At 39.7% G+C, this 22,873-nt stretch overlaps 1 protein-coding gene across 1 annotated transcript in view; it reads left to right on the top strand.

Moving 5' to 3' along the window:
* atrnl1b (attractin-like 1b) overlaps positions 1-22,873 on the top strand; it is a 67,740-nt gene that overhangs the window by 19,520 nt on the left and 25,347 nt on the right. The window contains exons 18-24 of the mRNA XM_034120083.1: positions 2,711-2,944; positions 3,992-4,129; positions 6,280-6,373; positions 14,220-14,272; positions 18,083-18,177; positions 18,430-18,508; positions 21,544-21,701. Of these exons, the coding sequence (XP_033975974.1) occupies positions 2,711-2,944; positions 3,992-4,129; positions 6,280-6,373; positions 14,220-14,272; positions 18,083-18,177; positions 18,430-18,508; positions 21,544-21,701 (851 nt within the window). The remainder of the gene's footprint in view (positions 1-2,710; positions 2,945-3,991; positions 4,130-6,279; positions 6,374-14,219; positions 14,273-18,082; positions 18,178-18,429; positions 18,509-21,543; positions 21,702-22,873) is intronic.

Below are 22,873 nucleotides of genomic sequence, written 5' to 3'. Positions count from 1 at the left end.
AAAAGCCCTGTAGTATCATAACAAGTGCTGACTGTGAGAAATGCATTTCTTCTCAGAAAAAAAGGCAATTTTTGCAGATTTGACATTGCACAGGAAGTTATTTGTAAGTTCCTAAAAGTTGTTGGTTTGTTGTTTTTATATGGGGAAGGACTCTTTTTATGTTCTTTAACAGCAGTTCTAGTGATCTCTACCTGTCAGGTAAGTAGTGATCCAAAAACCTCTTTCGCGTCAGTGTAGACATATCTTGCCAGATCAAACACATCAACATCTCTGTGCTACAGTATGAACACACCCTCTGTTTCATCATCAAGAGTGCATCTCCTTGAGCTGCACTTACTTTACAGACAGACTTTTAAACATGCAAGGTCAAGTTTTTACTCCTGCAGGTAAGCTGTAGGTGACTGGGTGTATACTAGTAAAGTACACTTTTTTTTGTATTACTTTAAGCAATAGAGGCAAACATTTAATGACCCTTTTTTTTCAAATGTGGGTATTTACTGCTTTATGTAACATATATGACGGTAAAATGGATCTTTCCTTGTTTGCGAAAAACTAACTTTTTTTATGATTACCTCTGGGAATTCAAATGTTCTGTTATTAAATAGGAGGAAAAAGAATGAATCGATTAATAAAGCAAAAACATGCATATTTTCTCTTTCTAAATAAAAGTAATTAGTTGCACCTAAAGCCTTTTTTTTAATAGTATAGTATAATTTATTTTAAAGCAAAATATGCCATTAGAAATTTCAGGCAATAATCATTCAGCATCTCTGCCATTAAAATGTTCACAATGCTTAAAGGGGACCTATCATGCAAAATGTACTTTTGTACGTCTTTTATACATGAATATGTGTCCCCGGTGTTCCAGGGAACTCACCAAGTGTCAGAAAACACAACCCTCTCTATTTTCCTCCATACCCAAATCTCAAAAAAAGGGGCTGCAACGGATCTGATAAAAACTGATCCAGATTTGAACACTGTCCTGACGTCAGGACAGTGGCGCTACGGCTATTGGGCCAACTCCACCAATCAGGAGGAGACAGCCACGGCCATTGCCGTTCGAAAGCGCTGGAGACGCTGTAGTACATATGCCAGGCCTGTAGGTGGTGCTTTTCTCACAGAATCAGCCCTTGCAAAAACAGGGCTAAAAAAGTCCAAATTGAGCGAAATGAGGCATGGCTAAAATGCATGATCTGTTTGGTATTTTGAAAAAAAAAAAGTATAAATATGCCTTATATAGGTATGGTCCTACACTATATTATTATAATATAGCATGATAGGTCCACTTTAAGTACCATGAAAACTGGATTTCTACATATTTTAAGAGTTACTGGTCTTAATGCTGCTCTGTGCAGAAAACTGTCATAATGGAGGAACCATTTTCTTAAATTTAATAGAGCAGTAGGGAGAGTAAAACACTTAACTGATGTTAAGAAGATGTTTTCATATAGTAAGTCCACTTACTCGTGAAGATATTGCAGCGGCGTTAAACAATGGTGATGCTTTCATTTTGAATAATCTCTGTAGTGTCTTACCTCACAAGCAACATCAAACAAGTTCAATTTGTGTGCATTTTAAAATACACTTGAAAGCTTCCATAAATAAATAAATAAAGTCTTCGCAGGACAATCTATTGAGTACAAGCTTTATTTGTTCTGGGAAAAGCTGTTAACACTCGATACAGCGACTTTTCCTTACAGTCCTAGTCATAATCATCATTGAATTCACGTAACGGCTCCAGGCATCAGATTTTAGTTTGCTCATGTTCACACGTATTGATTTATCTGTCGAAATGCATGTGGAAAATGTCTGTTTTGTTTTAATGGCAGATTTCGTATGTGATCATGCTTTTGTGTTATGGCAAGACAAAAGTCCTCATCCAGCTGCTTCTCTTCTCCGAATGGTGTGTTAGTGAGAAATCTGCCATTTGCGTCATGTCGTCAAAACAGACTTAAATGGCCTTACTTTGTACTGATTGTTCTGCCGTTGTCATGGTTTCACATCCATTAGCAGAATCGCTGTAGATTTGTTTGACATAAACTGAGGTAAAAGCACTCAATGTTTGTCTCCTTTAAAATAGTAGTGGCATTTCTCCCCACCCTGAAGAGTCTGTCTGGCAGGCAAGTGGCGGCGCTGAAACTTGTCAAGCAATTAAGTGGCCTGAAAGTTCGTCCCCAAACTGACAAAACAGCGAGCTGCCACTTCACACATCACATTTAATCCTTTTATTGAACTTTGCTCAAACTTTTCTCACTGGCCTTGGCTTGTAGACACATTTTCTATCTCCTGCTATGGCTTTCCCCCTCTCTATCGACTGTTAAATGTTCATCTCTTGTCTTCTTACGTGCTCTTAAACCTGACAGCTCGCTAGATAACCAGCGTGTGTTTTCAGTGCAAAGTACGTTAATGTTCCTCATTCTGTATGTCCTGTTCAAGGCTAAGAAATGAATGAATTTGTTTGTTAAAAGGCTGAAATCTAAGCAAATAAAACCTCAAACCACATTGGACCGTTTTTTGTTACAATTTGCATTCTGCTGTTTGTTTCAAGGTGACTACCCGGGTAACTGAATGATAAAATGAAATGAAATTGACAAATGCAGCTACAAAAATCAATAAAAAAAAAAAGAATTACCTCCCTAACAACAAAGCAATATAAATAAAGCAAAACATTTTGGATGCAAAGTGTCTCACCCCCGTCCCTCTCCTTCAGCCCAGAACTGCTCCGGCCTGCGGACATGTTCCCAATGTTTGGAGCAGCCTGAGTGCGGATGGTGCGGAGACCCCAGCAGCACGGGGAAGGGTCTCTGCACGGAGGGCTCTTACCGGGGGCCGCTGAAGAGACCAGCGAAGCAGGGACAGCAGGTCCAGCCCTCGGACATGGTCCTGGAGCCGGGCGTCTGCCCCAAAGACAAAGGCTTCGAGTGGGCCTTCATCCACTGCCCCGGTAAGTGATCCACTTCCTGTCTGTCTTACTGAAATTACAGATCATGCATCATTACTTTATCTACTTGAGAGGTTGTTCTTATGAAGGATTCTTGTTACAACTTCCCTATGCAACTTATCCCTCCCTGAGGACTTCATGCAACCTTATGCTAGTGCGGCATTTAATGCTGTCATTAAGCCCAAGTCCATACAGCCACGTCATGTCATGATATGTTCACAGCTAGTTGTAATTTGAGAATATGAGATGCTCAGTGGTTACATCTTAAGGGGTTTTGGTGATTGTCCTATTTAAGGTTTAAGCCTTTAGGTCTGATGCTGGCTGTCTTAATTTTCCTTTTCATTCTCAAAGTTGGAATTATTTGTAAAAATCAATTTTTATTGTCGGAGAACATTCAATACAAACTAGTTTAGTATGTTAGTCTACAAATCAATCTTGCATAGAATAACACTTTTTATTATTTTGACGTTTGTTTACCACTCCATTAGAGTACATTCATTTGTATTTCCAATTGGACACATAGTTCATTAAAAGTGGCTGCCATTAAAAAAAATAAAATCAGATTAAATAGTAATTATTATGACATGGCAGACACAAGCTACTGACAGCTCTAATGGGTTTGTTGCTTTTCCAGGAAGCAATAACAACAACAACCCTAAGTGTAAGTTCTGTTGGGATGGTGTCAAAATCCTAGCTGACTATTAGCTACAGGGCACAAAAAGATTGTGTTACACAAATGACTCAGAATTGACTCAACAGGGTCCAATGAGACTCACAGACACATTGAGATTGTGACTGCGAGCATGTAGGAAGAAATTACTCATTTATTTTGTCTCTAATCATTAAAAAAAAGTGCTAGTTCCACCTTGTGTTATCTTGTCTTCTACCCCCCAGCATAACCAAATACAGCTGTAATATTCACGAGTTATTCAATATGTTAACATCTGGAATTTGATGTTTACTTTTCTTAAATATGTAGTTAAAGATGCAGAAAGTCAGAGCAGACCTTGCAGTTGCATTTTCAACATTCGCTCTCTGTTTCTTTCTCAGCGTGCCAGTGCAATGGCCACAGCACTTGTGTGAACGGCAGTGTGTGTGAACAGTGCCGTAACCTCACCACCGGTCCTCACTGCCAGACCTGCATGCCTGGTTACCATGGAGACCCGACCAATGGAGGCAAATGCCAGGGTGAGTGCCGCATCGCCACAGAAATTAGTCATTCTGCTCACAGGAGACTTAACGGATTCACTTGTTATCTTTTTGGTGAAGCAGTCAACTGATATGGTTATCATCTAACCGCCTTAATCTTTTCACAACCACCTACATTAAGTTTAAGCAAACACTAATTACATTCGCTATTTAATTGTATTTAGAATAGACCTGCTGTTTGTAAATGGTAATTAAACTCCTAGAGGAATCTTCGCTACTCATTGAATTCTAATGAATGCGTGATAAACACACAGTAATACAGCATCTTAACCAACAGAGGGCACTGTTGTGTGGATACAAATTTGTGACAGTTTCTCTGTCCTGTTTGATTAATGGGAATATTCCTCCATATGCTGGTTTCATTAAGTGTTAACAGAAAAACAACCAAAGGAAAAACAGACATCTGGTCTCTGTTGGTTTATTTTTGCTGTAGTACCTCAGCTGAAAATAACCACTCTCACTAAAGACGGTGAGATGTCAAGATTAACTGTGATTTTCTGACATTAGAGTGAGCATGGAGCAGATGTGGTACGCTGAAGGTCACATCCCCTAAATCCATGCTTTGTTGGAAAAAGAATGCGTCATCTATCTTCATTTAGGTTGTTCGGTTTAACACACGTACAGGAGATTGTTTTGATATCATAAAGGCCTAATAAATATTCCAACACATCTGCACATACTTCATTTTTTCCTGGTTCTCAGGTTATGTTACTCAGGTTTCTCTCTCTTGTCAAAAACTGTTTTGATTATGTTTTTTAAACCGCTCATGATGCAGATTTATTATCTGTCTCTCCTGCTCATTGCTGAATAAATTGCATGGCAGCCCATAATTTATACAGCGTTCTCATTTTCCGAGCAACGGCACATACCGTTTGCTGAATTCAACACGGAGAATGGGTGTAAACATTAGGTTGTAGCATAGGAACATGCATTCAACTAAATATAAAAATTACTGCATGTTCATGGGCGTCACTGAATACATTTGAGATTGAAAAAAAGTCTGGTAGAGATTCCTATTTGACAGGAGACTTACCCACGCTTGTCCCTTATGAGACATGAAAAGCATTCCTGAGAAATTACATGGAGGCTATTGTTTGAATTGACTGAGCGACACACACACACCAGCACACCTCGGAGCTTTATGGTCTCAGATACCATCTGTTAATGCACAGGCTATAGCTGTAACCTGTAAAGTGAAACTGCACAGGTGAGCATCAGTGAAGGGAATATTATCTTATACTTTCAGAGCCCGGGGACAATCATTACTGCATGCCAATTGATCCATGTTTTAATGTGACAGGGGATCCATTGCATATTTAATGTGTGTTTTATGCACAGTGGGCATTTAGTGAACCCTGCTATCCAGTGTGACTTGCACAAAGTACAACGAAATCCCTGTATGACACGCTGTCAATAACAACAAGTGTTGGACAAAGTGCTATGACACAGTTAAAAGCAGTGCTGTCACCTCAAATATTCATATGTACGTTCTTGTGAGATGCCTAAGAAGCACTATGTCCGCTGACCCTCCTGTAATACACCTTCTCAGTCGTTTCCATCTCGGTCAACTGAAAGGAATGAGTCAATGTTTTTTTTTTTCTTCCTGCAAATGCAAACCTGAAAGGCTGCCAAACTAGAAGCACTTAAGGAGCCAATTCACACGTCTATTGCTTCACTGTTTATATTCCACACACACACACTCACACACAATGCCCCGCGGGTATCCTGATGTCCTTTCTAGCGGGGGGGCATATTTTCTCCATCACATCTCAGATCTTTGAAGCTGAGGCAATCTTTTGGGAAATATACTTGTTTACCATCTTACAAAGATCAATGTCAATTTCATCTCTGCATGTTCAGTACAGCCAAAGAGATTTATTAAGTAGCCTAGCTTAGCGCAAACAATGGGAAACTCCAAGCAATGTGCTTTAGAGTGAAGGAAAAACAACTGTTATTGCACAGGTTGTGGAGATTTTATGCTTTATTGTGCCCTCAGGAGATCCTGAGCTCCAAGCTTTTAAACTGATGTTAGCGCTGCGGGGAACCGAAAACATTCAGTTATCATCATTTTTTTGTTTGATACTAATATTCCTTCTTTCTCTCCCCTCTCTTCTTCTCCATCTTTTCAGCCTGTAAGTGTAATGGTCATGCAAACGTGTGCCAGGTGTTAACTGGCAAGTGCTTCTGCACCACCAAGGGCATCAAAGGAGACCAGTGCCAGCTGTGAGTACACGTGTTTACACACACACACACACACACACACACACACACACACACACACACACACACACACACACACACACACACACACACACACACACACACACACACACACACACACACACACACACACACACACACACACACACACACACACACACACACACACACACACGGGGAAACAAATATCCTTGTTACATTTCCAAGTATAACCCTATTCTAGTTCCACACAAGGTTATGGTTTCAGTTCACCATGTTTTTTCAAAAGTTCTGATCTGCACCATTGAGGTAAAATAAGAGAAAAACTGTTAATGCTTCAACAGAAATGTACTGACTTGAGGTAATGTCATCATCATAACAGATGACTGCCACCGGGCCAGTAATCAGTTGGGATAGTGCCATGATGAAACGCTTGGGGCTATTTTAAAGGTAGTCATTTTGAAAAGTGAGACAGTCACTCATTGGAGGCTGTTATACGTTGTTTGTGATACTTTTACTTAACACACCTGAATATTGGTTCAGGTATTAACAGTAGATCATATAGAAAATAAAACAAAATTATATAACATGGCAATAATACCATTTACAATACATCATAATGGAAGATAGAGACTTCGGGGAGTTTTTTTTAACTCTCTACCAAAAATGTTACAAACTGGATCAGTGCATCTCTCAGTTTAATTATGAATGTGTTGCCACAGCAATTCATTTCTTTAGTGATGGATTGCTGTCATAAGGAAGTCAGAGAGACACAAAAAATAAGTATACACATTAAAAAAAAATTAAGTTGATTTGTATTTGAACCCTGACTCTCAGTAACCCTTTTGTTTAAATGATATAATGGGATTTATAGATTGTGAGGTCACAGTTCATGAGCATCGATTTCTGATCACTTAAAGCAGCGCCCTTCCTTCCGATGTGGCAATTGGATGTTGTGGTATTAAAATAAAAACAGAAAACCATCAGTTGGCGTTATTGGCCACCTCCAGCACAATTTCTGCTGATGCAGTGGATTCCCCTGGTGTGGGAGGACCATCTCCACTTAGCCGCCTGCTTTCCCAGTTGTAAGCAGATTGGACTGATGTTTTTAATACCACTAATGCAGTAAGAGATACAGAGGGGTCACTGGGAAACGGGAATGCGCACGCACACACACACACTTACACACACACACACACACACACACACACACACACACTCACTCGCACCATGCCCTCAGCTTCCTCTCTCTCTCTATCCGTCCTCAAAAACACGTCCTCAAAAACACGTCCTCAAAAACACGTCCTCAAAAACACTTCCTGAACTCACTCCCCCTGTGTTCAGATTGTGCCATCTCTACGTGTGAACATGCCGTACTGGTTCTAACAGTTTAGTCAGCAATAGTCACAGTAGTCATGATGCTCTTAAAGTCACCCATGGGAGTTTTCCTACTTAACAAACAAAAGTTCTGTTAATATTCTCTTTCTTACAAAAACAACAACATTGTGTCTATATTCTTAAAGTCTAACATGCATGTCCTTCCTCATTTCTCAAGTTTAATTTGATATATGTTTCATTTTGGATTGTTTCAGCCATTTTTACCAGCTAGTCTTCCTCAGTAAAACGGGGAAAACATCCCTCTATAGCCAAACTAGTAGTCATAAACTTCACATGGTGCATTTAACCTTTTGGATTTAAATCTCAAACAAAGGCAGGTTTTTTTTAATTATCACTTAACATAATTTTTAGTAAATGGGAGTCCATCAAAATGAATTGGTATAAGACGAGCTGGTAGCCTTAATTTATGTTTGGGAAAATGTGTTTACTGCCTGCACATGTCTCAAATGGAAAAACATTACACTTAATATTAATACACATTAGAGGCGTCATGCGCTGTAGGTTAATCACATGTTGCATTAGCATGCGGGCAGAAGAATGTTAGAAGATGTACATTTACATAATCCGCAGCTTTTTCACATGATTACATGTAGATTTGTTATTTTTATACCATGTTCTCGATAGAAACTATACTTTTGTAGGCCAACCTATATTCAGTTTTCATGAATGTGCCTTCTTAACACCTAACATAAAAGAATAATTTGCACAAGGATGTATACCTGTTACATCTTTAAAGTGAGGGCATTTTTTTCATAGCAGCCAATAAAACTGAACGTTGTTAGTTGTGTTGATCACCACCATGAAAAAATAAATAAAAATGAAAACCTATTAAAATGTATTCAAAAGTTCATCTCCTGGATGATGCAATCGATATAACATCAACGCTTTTGACTAATATTCAAAGTGAGAAAACACATGAAGTGTTTAGAGTCGGGTGGAGAGTGAGACCTCTTCAAAACCCTCAATTCTTCTCGGTTGACGCTGACAGCGAATACATGACACTTTGCACCAAAAACGAAATATCACCTTAAGTCCTGCTACCAGATGGAACGCAGTACAATGCAGAGCCACTCTCAGGATAGCAGGTGGCTAACATGACACAAACGAGCCAGTTTATACCCAATGAAATCAGAGCTGCGTATCAGGACAGGCCATGCAGCAGCAGGCCGATCATCATCAGCCACTTAAAGGGCGGATGTGCCCATACAGCTCTGGAGATAGTTATGAGAAAAGTTCCTGTTGCCCATTACTGATTATCAGATTCAAATTTAGCCAGCAATATAAACGGCCAGAATATGTCGTTAATTCAGTCCCACTTATAGACTAATTAGATTATCTAATTTCAGTTGTATCCTTCATCTCAAATCAATTTCACATTTAAACATGTCAGAGTGAACACCTTTTATTGTTCATGTTTAATCTAATTGGTGTATGTATTGACCAACAGTCCCTTTTTCCTGTAATGTAATTTCTAGTATCTCATTACATGCAATCAGTTTCTGTCAGCCACTCACCCTCACCATCCAGAGCAGTAACCCCTTAAACAAAGACCTCCACACAAGGGTACTCTGTCTTTTCCCGCAATGTACACACACACACACACATGCGCGTTTTCACACATGCATGCACCGCAACCACCATTAGGACCGCCGAATAATGGCTGCAGTAATGAAGTGAAGGGTGCATCGGTGCAGAATAAAATTGTTTTTGCAAACAATTGATGAGGCCCACACTGCGTTACAGTGATGAGTCAAACAATAGCGGTTAGGGAAATATTTCTTATTATAGAGCTCATTTGGACACAGACATCATTCAGGATTCTTCTTCTGCTGGAGGTAAACGGGAGCAGCTCTGAGAGTGGACACGTGTGTGCTCCCTCCAGCATGTGTATGTGTGAAGGACATTGTATATGTTTATTCCACATTTTCTCTCTTTGTGTGTGTGTGTGTGTTTTGCCTGTTAATCCCAGTGTGTGCACAAGCGTAGACAAAGGTTCCAAGTTGAGTGGAGATCAAATTAAGATACAGCGGAGGGGGATTGCCTCAAGTTCCGATGTGTGCACGCATGCATGCAGGTGTAGATTAAATTAAGATACAGTGTGGGGGAAGTTGCATTATACACTCTACGATGAGCATGCGGGTGCACGTGTGTGTGAGTGTGTTTCTTGCCATCTGCAAATGCCAGGCAGCTGAAACGCCCCAGCAGCGATGCTCTGTAAGGTCAAAAAAGCCCGAGGTGTCCTCCGTCCTTTGTACCGTAGTAAAAGAGCACTCTACCCTGTCCCCGCTTATTTAATATTAACAGTGAGAGTGTCGGTGCTGATTCCTCCCCATATCGGTGTCCTGACCCCCATTAGATCCTCCAGAGCACCTATGCTTGTCTTTCACTACCTGGTGGTTAGATAAAGAGTCGGAATCATTCCTGATCAGGTCAGTTCATATTGTTTCTTTGAATGTAGGGGGGCCTTGAGTAATCAGTAGCTACAATATCACAACTGTGGGGACAAGAGACATAGCAGTATATTAGATACATATTTAAGATTTAGCAATATGAACAATTTATAATAATTACAAATCAGAATAAGAAATCCTTTATTTGTTCCACAGCAGGGGACATTTACTTTGTCACTGGAAAGGGACATAATAAATCATAATAAACAAAGATAAATAAAGAGGCAAGCACGCATTGTTTAAAATATAAGCACACATTCATGGTTAATATTAAGTAGCAGCATTATGATATAGGAAGCGAACATAATCAAGTATTTAAGTTGCATCCAGTTGTAACACAAAGTATATATAGCAAATAGTATTGTTATTTCTCAACAGTGGTGTTACAGTCTGAAGTAGTGAATAAGTCACTCTTTAAAACAAAATCAAAGCCAAGTTGCAACCTTTTCTACTCTGTATTGCTCCCTGGTCTTATTTAAGGAGTCAAAATAGGTCCCTCATCTGACTGACATTTAGTTTTTTTTGCACAATGTCGTAGACGGTGACTCCGGCTGTCTCGTGAATCCAAATTGCTCCAAAACAACCGATGCTGCGTTATTTTTAGAGGCAGAGTCATTCAGCATAACATCACTCTCTGTCACCTCCTCCTCCTCATCAGCGTTCGTGTCTCTCAGCTGGTTTTGCCCCCCCCCCATTGCTCGATGGGTGTCTTCTGTGACTCCTCGACACCGCTTCCCATTTTAACAACTCTAATTGGTTGTCTGTGAGATAAAAATCAACTGTGAAACGAAATCAGCGTGAGATATGTTTGAATGTCATTCCCACTTTGTTAGTGCAGTTGTAGTTCTTCTAACAGCAGAGGGGTGACACGGTAGTTCAGAGTAAATTGTAGACAGGTAAAGATAGAGACACAAAGCAAAGGGGATGCATTAAAATGGAGATAAAGAACCCTGTAATCCAATGAGCACTGCCATACGTTTCCCCTCATTACATGCCTTTGAAAAGCCTTGATCCTGACGTAACACTTTGTGGATGTTAAATTATTTATCATTACCTCCTTTAAAAACCGGACCATTTTGGAAGATGGTGCAATATCTGTGTGAAATGTGTGTATAGTGTTTGTTTAACCTGTTAAGCTTCTTAACATTTAATAAACTATGAATGTGTCATACTCACTTAACGGGAAGAAACTCAGCTAACTGAGGATACGAGCCATTTTTACCTAAACAAAACACAAGTCTCACAAGAAGCGTCTAAATTAGCCCTGAGCGCCAAAATGCTAACGCACTTAGCACAGATCTCTAGGTATAAATACTTTATTACTTATTGGATCTCCACAGACAATATATTAGCTAGCAAGCTGAGATTCCACAGATTCTAGAGGTATTAGTATCATCACTGAGCGATCAGAACTCGCAACATGGGAAGCAAACACAGACATCACAACACGTAGCTTCACGGAGGAAACACGGGAGAAATATCTTACCTTTCGCTGTTTCTTATCAAAAGTTGTGTTCAGGCATTAAAACGAGAAAAACACGGCTGAAGGTTAATCCATAGGTTAATCCAATGTGTCTGTGTCACTTTGAAATGATTACTGATAATCCATCATTCCATTTTTATGTCAAAAACTGAGTTTTCATATTAGCTGCTATGATAGCTACTTGAAATTGAACTTGCGCCTTATTGGAGAAAGACTAACATTTACGGATATCAAAAAAAAAAAAAAAAAGACAAACAGAATATGAAATGTATATGTATGACAGCTTCCTGTTTTGGGTATTCTGGCTACGCATCACTCTCACTCCTTATTTGGTAACGTGTAGGTGGATTTAGGAAAGTCCCCTCGATTCTATTGGCTCTAACGGTTCAAAAGAGATGTCAATCATCAAAATCGACCAAGGGGGGCCGGAGATATGGAAAATCCACCCAAATGACCCCAGAAGTGTTTGTTTTTTTGTTGCTAAATCTCTCTAAAAAGGTCAAATGTCACTTGTATTGCATCAATCTTGATACAGGGTACTTATTATATGTTATAGTTTGGATTCCTAAAGCTTTTAGTCTCCGATCCCATCATTCAAGGGTGGTTTTCACTATAAGTAATGTTTTTTTTTGGACGGACACTATCATTTACGTTTTTTTACTATGTTCAATCTGAATTTACTTTAAAATAAAAAAAAAAACTATATTGATTTTGACTTCTCTACATCCAACCCTCAGGTTTATCATTACCTTGAGAAAAAAGATTATTAATTTACCCCTTTTATAAGTGAAGTTATAGTCATTTGTTCTGGGAATGTCATTTTCGAGCCTGAGACCTGGAAAACAGGCTCGGGGCTTAACAGGTTAAGGTAAACCTCACAACATTACAAGACCCTAAGAAACCCAATCACAATCTTTTTTAACAAATACACATGCAAGGTTTGTGTAAAGGCTGTTTATTTAGAATTGTATTCAATCTATAGAAAGTTATAGAGATTGCATCCTAAATAATAATACAATCAGTTGGTGTTTGTGTGGAGAGTGGAGACTTTTCGAGGCTTCATAAATTACAATGTTTGTCAACTAACAACAATGGATCGGAGGCAAATAGAACCTCGTAATTGTCCAATTTTCACACCATGTGTAGCCCTGGGTTATGACCCTCATTAGCTGGAGACAACATTCATTCGCCCTGGGCTTACAGTCATTTCACACTTGCTACAAACACAAACCATGGGTTAAGCACAGGGTAATTATAGTTTTATTCTTCTTCTGGAAATGACTACTTTTTGTTTGCGTCTTTGTTTCTGCGTTGGCTGCGTTGTCATCAGAATTGGAAAAAGTATTTTCTTGCTTCATTTGGTCTTTAAGGGGGAAATTAAACTGTATATTTATTCCCCAGTGAAGGCCATTTATGCCCCTTATTAGTCAGGCTTAATATATAAACAAATGCATTTAACAATGAAGAACAGGTTTTATAATTTGTAATAAGTAGTTTTGTGTTTAATAAAAAGAAAGAAAAAAGTATACATTTCACAAACTGAACAACATGCATTATTTTAGTGGTAGAAAGGCATTTTATTGTAATCAAAATGCCTCCGAGCCAACAGGCAGAATTTCTCGTTATGTTTGCCACGCCTCGTGTCTACTTCAATATCTTGATCACAAAGTTTCTGATGAAGAGCTTTGGTCAGTGCAGATGTTAACAGCTGCCAGAAAATACCTATTGTCAAAATCTATTCCTAATCGGGAGTTATTTAAGTTTTTGAACACATTTTAAGTAGGTTATGTTAATGTATGGTCTTGCTTTTGTTCTTTTTCAACATTGCATTCTAATACTGATTAAGGGATATTCTGTACTTGAATGCTATGGATATAAATCCACTGATCTTCAACTACATTGCTATGAATGGAGGTGAGAATCAAAACTAATACATTTTGCAAACCAAGGCAAACCAGCCATGTGCTGTGAGCATTGTGAATATGTTCACCCTGAGTTCTGAATATCAAGCCTGAATCCTGAGTACATAAACACAAGTGTGAAACAAAGTCAAACTCGCCCTTGGCTCTTTCTTACCTCTAATATGAAGTAAGCAAAGCTCACTAGATGTAATCACTTATCTGATGCTTTTAAAGGGTTCACCTTCATTGTTGATATGTTTTCTTTTTCTTTCACGTCTTAATTTGCTGCTATACAACTCAAATAATCAAGTAGGAATTCATTTACATAAACTGTGCTTTTGGCTCCAAGGACATAACGGATTACATTTAGTACTTTAAAATGCTTCTCTCTGTGCGCTGGGATCAGGTAAAGTTTGTTTCATGGCACTTTAGTTGCTTGGATAAATAAAAGTTTCACCAAAAAAAACGAATTAACTTTTGCTAACTATCAGATTATTACTTGATGAGGCGCCGACAGCAGGAGCTAATGCGCTGGCACTTGGCGAACACGGCTCCTGATAAGAAGGCATTCTTGCTCTCAATCTGTTGGCACCTCTCTCCTTCATCTTGTTCTCTCCTCTCTGTTTCCCTCTCTGCAGATGTGACTCAGAAAACCGTTACCTTGGCAATCCACTCAGAGGAACCTGTTACTGTGAGTAATTCTGCACTGTACAGAGACAGCGCTAACACACACACACACACACACACCTCCTTGATTATTCTTGGCGATTCTCTCTCTGCTTATCTTTCTCTCTGTCTCTACACTTCCACTTTTGCGTTAAGGGCAGATGGAGCATTTTAGCACTTTGGCACCAGGGGCGCTTGTTCAGTGACAGAATGACTTGTCGTGAAAATGTCAAGTGCATCAGAAGGAGTGAGTGATTGAGCTAATCAAGGAGACGGAGGAGTAAAAACTCTCCGCTCGACGACTCACTCCCTCAATCACCCACCTACTCATTCATTAATTTATAAAGTTGACTTAATGTCAGTTTGACTTGAGTGCAAAGTACAAGGAGAATATATCAAAGTGAGTGATGCAAAGAGCTGCAGCGTTATGAAAAAAAGAAATTGACATCCAGTGCTGACGAGCAAATCTGTGCCAGTGTTTCTGTGTATTCTGTACATGTTGGGGTTTATTTACATGATGTGGTGTCCTTCACGGTGCTGCGGTATGCATCTCTTTCAACACTCTGCCACTGACAACAGAGCCTTTGCCAAGTTTTTGTCCCTTTTTTGAAATGCCATAGCCTGACACCGGGCTCAATGAGGGGGAGGCAGGAACTAAAAAGCCTGGAGCCGGCTTTAACCTCTGCACACCTCTGGGACTTTCTCTTGAGCTCTGTTACTCAGTATTGTAAACATGACACCCCTGACTATCTGAAAGGCCATTGAGCATCGTGGATAAACACGCTGATCTCACAGCGACGTAATCCAGCTACTTCACAGTGTGTATCAAATGGAAGGAAATGCCAGGTCGATCCGAATGAACATTCGATGCTGAAAAATCACATAAACAGACTTGATACATGACGATTGCGTTTGTTGATATAAGAACCACTTATACATTGCAATTTTTTTATTGCAATTTTTTTTCTATAATGAAATTCAGTATTTATAGGTCAACAATACAAACAAAATTGCAAATTCAATGTCTTTGTTCAATTTACAATTTTCACGCACCATGATCAAAGACTTATTAACATGTGACGTAGCGCTGAGAAACGATACAAAGGTCTGACCAGAGTAGATGACCAATCACAGCAAATGACTACCAGCCAATCACATCACATCAGGGCAGGACTTGCATTATTAATATAATCTGAGCGACTTAAACTTCTGCCAAATATTTTACCTAAAGAAATGTCTTCTCAAGAAAAGCTTTTAATGCAGTTAATAGCTATCTTAAGTTGTTCGTACATGTACAGGCATGTACATAGAATGCATATACAAAGGACGCTATGGTGGCTTTAATAGACCTCTTTATGGTCTACATCAGGGGTTCCCAACCTTTATTGTGCCAAGGACCGGTAGATACATTAAAAAAAAATCGCGGACCGGTTGTCAATTTTAACTGATTTTAATATTTACTCACCACCAGCAGGTAGCAACAGAGGCTAATTGTATGTAACAGCCTGAACAAATACTAGAACAATATGCATCCAAAACATATTAACAAAGTTTAAAAAAGAACCGGTGTTGTTTTTTGGTTTTTCGGAAAACCAAAAAACCGACGTTATTCAGTTTTTAAACCAAAACGGGAAAACAGATAAATCAACGTTTTGGTTTTGTTTGTATGATTTACGGATAATCCAGTGAATGCTGGGAAAAGGAGGAGAAGGCGCATTATGAAGGAGGTGTCCGGTCGCCTGTGTGTGTGTGTGTGTGTGTGTGTGTGTGTGTGTGTGTGTGTGTGTGTGTGTGTGTGTGTGTGTGTGTGTGTGTGTGTGTGTGTGTGTGTGTGTGTGTGTGTGTGTGTGTGTGTGTGTGTGTGTGTGGTGTGTGTGTGTGTGTGTGTGTGTGTGTGTGTGTGTGTGTGTGTGTGTGTGTGTGTGTGTGTGTGTGTGTGTGTGTGTGTGTGTGTGTGTGTGTGTGTGTGTGTGTGTGTGTGTGTGTGTGTGTGTGATGTGTGTGTGTGTGTGTGTGTGTGTGTGTGTGTGTGGTGTGTGTGTGTGTGTGTGTGTGTGTGTGTGTGTGTGTGTGTGTGTTTGTGTGTGTGTGTGTTGTGTGTGTGTGTGTGTGTGTGCTGTGTGGTGGTGTGTGTGTGTGTGTGTGTGTCACTGGCCATTTGTTTTTCCAGAAGCTCTTATGATAGTGTCGTTCGTATCCGGTGCACTCCCCCGACAGCCATTTAGCACTACATCGAGATTAAGATTAAACTAATTTATTTTGGGAACAGCCGCATATATGCCGGTGTCGGACAGACACAAACACACCGAACACACAGAGCTGAGCTGAGCAGAGCACATACACACACATCATGTGCCTTGGTGACTGACTGGACATCTCCTTCATAAAACTAATAAAAGGGGGAGTAATCGGGCAGTTCGATGTGTGTAGATGTGTGTGTGGTTAACACGTAGCAGCCTGCAGTCACTCTTAAGCTGTTCTGATTAAGTTAAACACAGCGAAGGCGGTGCGTAAAAAGGCACAGCTCTTTACCGAGTATACGTCCCGCTGCCTCCTGATGTTGCAGCCATTTCATGAAGTGAAGGAGGTTTTCCTTCTATAAAACAGCTGCGGGCAGCAGATACCGTGAGAGTCCCGGACATTAATTCATAGATCAAGGCAGACTGGTTTACTCTCCTGTTTTGCCAATCCGGTGCTTATACAAATAGCTCTACACCCCTGGCCGACATGTCCTTAAAATGAAGTCCGAGTTTGAAATATATCTCAAATAATGTATGCACCACCATTTCCCCACATAAACATAACAGTCTGCAATCAAACGGTTGTCTCCTGTGCGCTCCTCTTCCTACTTGGCGCACCGGTAACATGCTCGTGCGCACAAGAGGCTGAGACCTTAGGCTGAGCCGCCGAATCCCTCGGAACATCATAAAAGCCATTTTCAACAGTTTTCTGGTGAAAGATTAACTAGCTACTGGATGAAATAATATGACTGGTGGCATAGGTGCAAAAATTAAACACTTTTTGAAAAAAATATTATGATAAAATATTTTTATATATTTATAATTCTGCAAATATTACGATAAACTCACAGCTATTTTGCGGCCCGGCAGTAACACCTCCGCGGCCCGGTACTGGTCCGCGGACCGGGGGTTGGGAACCCCTGGTCTACATCTCAAACACAGCCCATATCAGATAAACGGTTGAGATTTACCCAGTTTGTCTCAGACTGCTGAAATCTTTCCAAAGCGGAGGGGGACCAGACACTTCTGCCAGAGCTAATGAATCATGAGTTAGCTGATCGTTCTCCCAGGCAAGTTTAAAATGGGAACAACACGTTCACTCCAACCTATTCACTTGAATCCAAATAGTTGTATTTATAAAAACAGTGCTGACTGGTAAATGATTATTATATTCTTTTATACTGTAAAAATAAAACATCTACTGCCCTATTAAATCCATTTAAATGTCCAAAATATATTGGTCAATATATCTCACGTGTGTTTACTTATACTTAATACTTACTAAGAATGTAGTCAATTCATGTGTGACCACTATTAATAAATAATTTGTAACTTCATTAATCGCTGCAGGGGAGTTTTAGAGCCCGCTGTCAGGTTCTCGTTCTCTGCTTGATGAGAAAATTGTGCAACCTGATTGCCGTCATTGGATTTGATTACAGACATTTAGATTTCACTTGTCTCCTTCATGCAGTTTATTATTGGTTTTTCTTTTGATCATATCACATTGAGTACGTCTCTATGTATTCATCTTGTCATAGTAGTCTCTAGTAGTGTGAGCCAGGTATGAGAACTTTGTTTTATCATTTCCAAAACAGACAACCTCCTGATAGACTACCAGTTCACCTTCAGTCTCATCCAGGAAGATGATAATCACTACACAGCCATCAACTTCATGGCCTCACCTGAGCAGGTAACTATATCCTGTAGTCACACACTGACACCTTCAGAGTTGTTGATCTTTCTTCATTATAATCAAGATGTATGAGTTGCACTAAGAATCTGGAACATCTTATAAATGATTAAACTCTCAAATAGTTTCATTTCCTGTACCTAGGCTTTTTAGATCTACTTTTTCATATTAAGGCTCTTGTGTGTGTGTGTATGATATTCTCAGTTTTTTTCTATATTTAATTACATTCATGTTTGTGTTCTCTGTCTGAAGGCTAACAAGAACTTGGACATGTCCATTAACGCATCCAACAACTTTAACCTGAACATCACCTGGTCGGTGGGATCAACAGGTACCTTTATTTGCAGTTAATTTATTGTGTAGTAAAAACACCTTGCTCTAGATCAGGGGTTTTCAAAGTGTGGGAAGGTGAGCCTCCCCTCAGAGAACATAAGAACAGCCGCGCCCGCCCCTCCCAATTATTATTGCTATTATTATTATTGTTGCTATAATGCAGGAGTATTATTATCCAGTGGAATGCCCTTACCTACTGGCCTAGTTAAATCAAAGTGGTTACTTTTGTTTGGCTGGGCAGTGTAGTTTTACACACTGTCTTATTTGACTTTCTCAGGACTTAAAACAGTTTTTTGGGGGCAGACCCCCACAAAGAAAAAAATATATTTACACACGTAAGGTCATCATCTTAACAGTTTTTTATGCTCATCGAGTCATCCGTGAGCAGAGCATCAAGTTGGCATGCCTATAACAGCTGAATGCGGCGATTACCATTTTGTTCAGCAAATCGCCTCACAAACGTATTAAGATCTAAAGCTTTAGTGCGTTTTGATTCAATGCTGAGTACAGCCAAACTTCACAGTCTCTTCTCTGTCATTGTAGACCGCAAATACCTCATTCCTTCCGTCTACTTGGGTCCGAATGCGCCGTCCCGTTCAAATGAAATCGCCGCCAATCACATTTCCTCGCTCGCGCCAGGGCCGGGGGGAGGGGTTACAAGGCTCGCGTCTTGTGCTGCATTCACTTGCACTCGGACATTAGGGATTTTCTCTCATAAATGTCCGATGAGCCACAACTTTTATTTCAAAACAAAGCTGACGTTTTCTGCCAGACGCGGTCTCCTCTTTCACTTTAGGTAACTTCACTAAAAATCGATCCATGTTGCCGCTCGCTTAAAGTTAGGTGAAGTTAACTAGCTAGATTTCACTGTTTCTCGTAATTTCTTTCTCACGCTGCGCCTCCCCTGAAGCTCTCTGGCGCCTCCCAGGGGTGTCGCGCCTCACACTTTGAAAACCGCTGCTCTATATTATCTTCCTATATGACAGAAACCTTGACAATGGCTCAACTGTGTACACATCCCATTAGCTGGTGTTACATCGATTCCAATCTAATCCCCATGGATTGAATAATCAGTCCATTTCTTAGTTTAGTTTTAGATTAAGTAGATGGATTTGCGAAAATGTCAACAGCTCGTTGGTTAATGAGGAAAAAGGCTTCCTTTTTCTTTCCTCATTGTATTGTAGATCCAACCATTAGTCTGTGGAAATGCTTATTGCTATCTTCTGCGCAAATTTGCATGAATCATTATGCAGTTGAAACATGTAAAACATTCTAAACCAACAACAACAAAAGGCTTAGGTCATAAATGCTATTAGAGATTGTAGTGAAAAGGCATCAGCATTTTAAAATTGATGTCATGTTTTTATGAAATACATATTTTTTTAAGCATTGGAAGATTAAGGCAGCAGACATTTAAAATCTTAGGATACGTCCAAACTGTCCTCCTTCTTTATAATTTGCCACATTCACACAAAATAATAAATACACAGTTTGTCCCAAGCATCAATAAGAACATTAAAAAAGGATTTTATACCAACATGTCCTACTCAGTCCCCGGCTTAAAGACACATTGTCTTTATTTATGGTCAATGAAATACCCAAAAGGTCCGATACAAACATAGTCACCTACTTCCATAACATTAACACAAATAATGAAAAGCCATGAATATAGGCTTACATACGATGAAAACCCTTTGTTTTATTATTTCCCATTCACTTTTAATTATATTTAATGAAAATTATTTCTAATTTGCTTTCTAACACCAATTACTTAACAGCCGCTCCAGGTGCCTGAGGCATAAACAATGAGTTTATAATGTAGATAATTACGTTTTTCGTTTGATAAAAGAAATGTGCTTATTACAATAATAATTTATTCGGTTGGTATATCAGGAACAATAATGTCCGCTCTGTTGTTAGTGTGTCCTGTGTCACTGTTGAGTGGGTATTATATGTCCCCTGAGGAGAGACGGCCAAGGACACTGCAGTCGTCCAGGTCCACCGTTTATCCCCCCCCCCCCCCTCCTCTCAAGGCAGCCGCCACTTTCTCCCTCCCTGCAACAATGGCATTTTCCAACCACTAAAACACGTTAACCCCCCCCCCACGCCACCTTAACCTTTTGTTTCAGAATACCCGCCGTCATTAATATTTGAAGTTGGGTCCCCTTTCCCCCCACAAAGATATTGTTTCTCAGAAGGAACGGGAGCCTCTTCACAATCGACAAGAGCGTCGGAGCGCCTTTGGGTGGGAGGAGGAGGGTGATTTCAATTAAGATAAACATGCTCACGTAGCCACACTGAAGCTGTCATTTTCAGTCCTTTTGTTTCAGAGCTGTGGGTTGGAATGTCAATGTTGAGGACCCAGTAACACGAGGAAGAATAAGAAATGACTTGAAACATTAAATAGAAGGAAAACAGACTTAAATTCAAGAGTGGCTTGGAGATGAATTAGTTTTATTCAACTATTAAAAACACTATCAAGTTTACAATGCAGTTTTGGCCATATTTCATGTTATTTACCAGTTTTAGGCTGTTGTTAAATGAACGTACACTCCCTTGTGAATACTGAACATAACGGGACACAAACAAGTATTGATAATAAATAATTGTGGATCTGCGCATGCTGCATCCGCCCAAGGGTACAAAATGCTAAATTCTAGGTCTCACATATACTCAATGCATTAGCGGAGAGTGGTGAAATGGATTCAAATGATGACACTGTGCTAGCATGACTCAGTCCTGACCTATGGACAGCAGCAGCACACATTCCCTCTATCAAGCTGCGCCTTTCTCCCACGTCCATTTAACAATTAAATACGGACGGCATGTATAATTACAAAATAAAAGCTCTACTGTTTTAGGTCAAACCAAAAGAAGCTAAATGCACTTAAGACATAATAATATGAATTGCTTACGAGAGCTTTCCCGTCCCAAATGGCTTGATAAACCCATTAATGGATTCATAATGATCAGTTGCTGCTCCGTGTCTGTATGTAGGTGAGTGTGCTCAAAGTTAACTCTTTGCCCCAACAGCTGGAACCATCTCTGGAGAGGAAGTGCCCATCGTGTCCAAAACTAACATCAAGGAATACAGAGACAGTTTCTCCTGTGAGAAATACACCTTTAGAAGCAACCCCAACATCACCTTTTATGTCTACGTCAGTAACTTCTCATGGCCCATCAAGATCCAGGTAAGGATGAAGCAGCAAACACAGGGAACTAATCATTATTCTTGATCTATGTTGCTATTTTGTCTTCTAAATTGCTCACTACAGTATGTACATTGTCATTCCATTGATAAACAATTGTTCCTACGTGCATACAGAGAGCAGGAGCTTATTGTTGTTGCTCAGGGTGATTTCAAGTGCACTTTATTCTAATTACAGATTTAATGAGGGATGGTTAGTGTGCATAGGTGCACAGCTGTTTTTTCTTTGTGCGGGCAAAAGCAAAGCGCCGTTTAACCTTTCCTACCCCTCTTTCTGAAGAGAGGAGATTGAGGTTTTGATGTGGCGAAAATACAACAATGGGAAAATAAATACAATTTGCTGTCAGTTATTTTGGGTTTGCAGGAACACAATCATTAATTTGTTGTCAAATAATTTTTCAAGGTTTATTCTTGCAGGCTTTTAAATAAATGGTAATGTTCCTACATATCTGCCAGACGTGTAAATACTCAACTTTTTGGCAACTTGACTATAATCACCTAATAGCTTGTGATTTATGTATGCCAAAAAAAGCCATTTAGTCTGCAAAAATTGCATTGGAGAAATTGTACATTTAAGCGAGACACTTGTACTCAGCAACATGATAGATGCTTTCCTAATATTATCACACAATTCCCTTTTTGCTAATTAGCACGCTTCCAAGTATTGATTTTCACATTTGTTCTGTGCCTCCCTTTCACAAGGTAGATGATTGGACCACGCTGTGGCGATAATATCTCAGGGGTCAGTCCATCTGTGGAGGTGGCCCAGTAATAGTTTTCTATTAGATTTCCCGGCCAACAGTCACTTATTTATTATGGACTGGCCTGAGCTGTTAAAGCAAATAGCTTTTGTAACAGGATAGGGTCTCTCTTCTTTTGCTTGCCTTTATGATGCCGGGGTGAGAGCGTAGACCTGCATGAGATAAAGCAGAAATTGAGAATGCACTTATGAGCCTCGTGTTTAGGCGCCTAACCCATAAAAATAAGCATTTAAATGTTGGTGAAGATAGCAAAGCGAGGTTTTGAGCTTTCTGTAACATCATTATGTGTTCGTATAATTGTTACCCAAGAGGACCACTCGATGTAATAAAAGTCCACTTGTAATGGAAGTACATTCTCAAATGATGCCATTGATCGGCTCACATAGATGAATTG

Source organism: Trematomus bernacchii, unplaced genomic scaffold, assembly GCF_902827165.1.
Source record: "Trematomus bernacchii unplaced genomic scaffold, fTreBer1.1, whole genome shotgun sequence".
NCBI lineage: Eukaryota > Metazoa > Chordata > Actinopteri > Perciformes > Nototheniidae > Trematomus > Trematomus bernacchii.
This window is presented reverse-complemented; position numbering and strand designations above follow the sequence as displayed.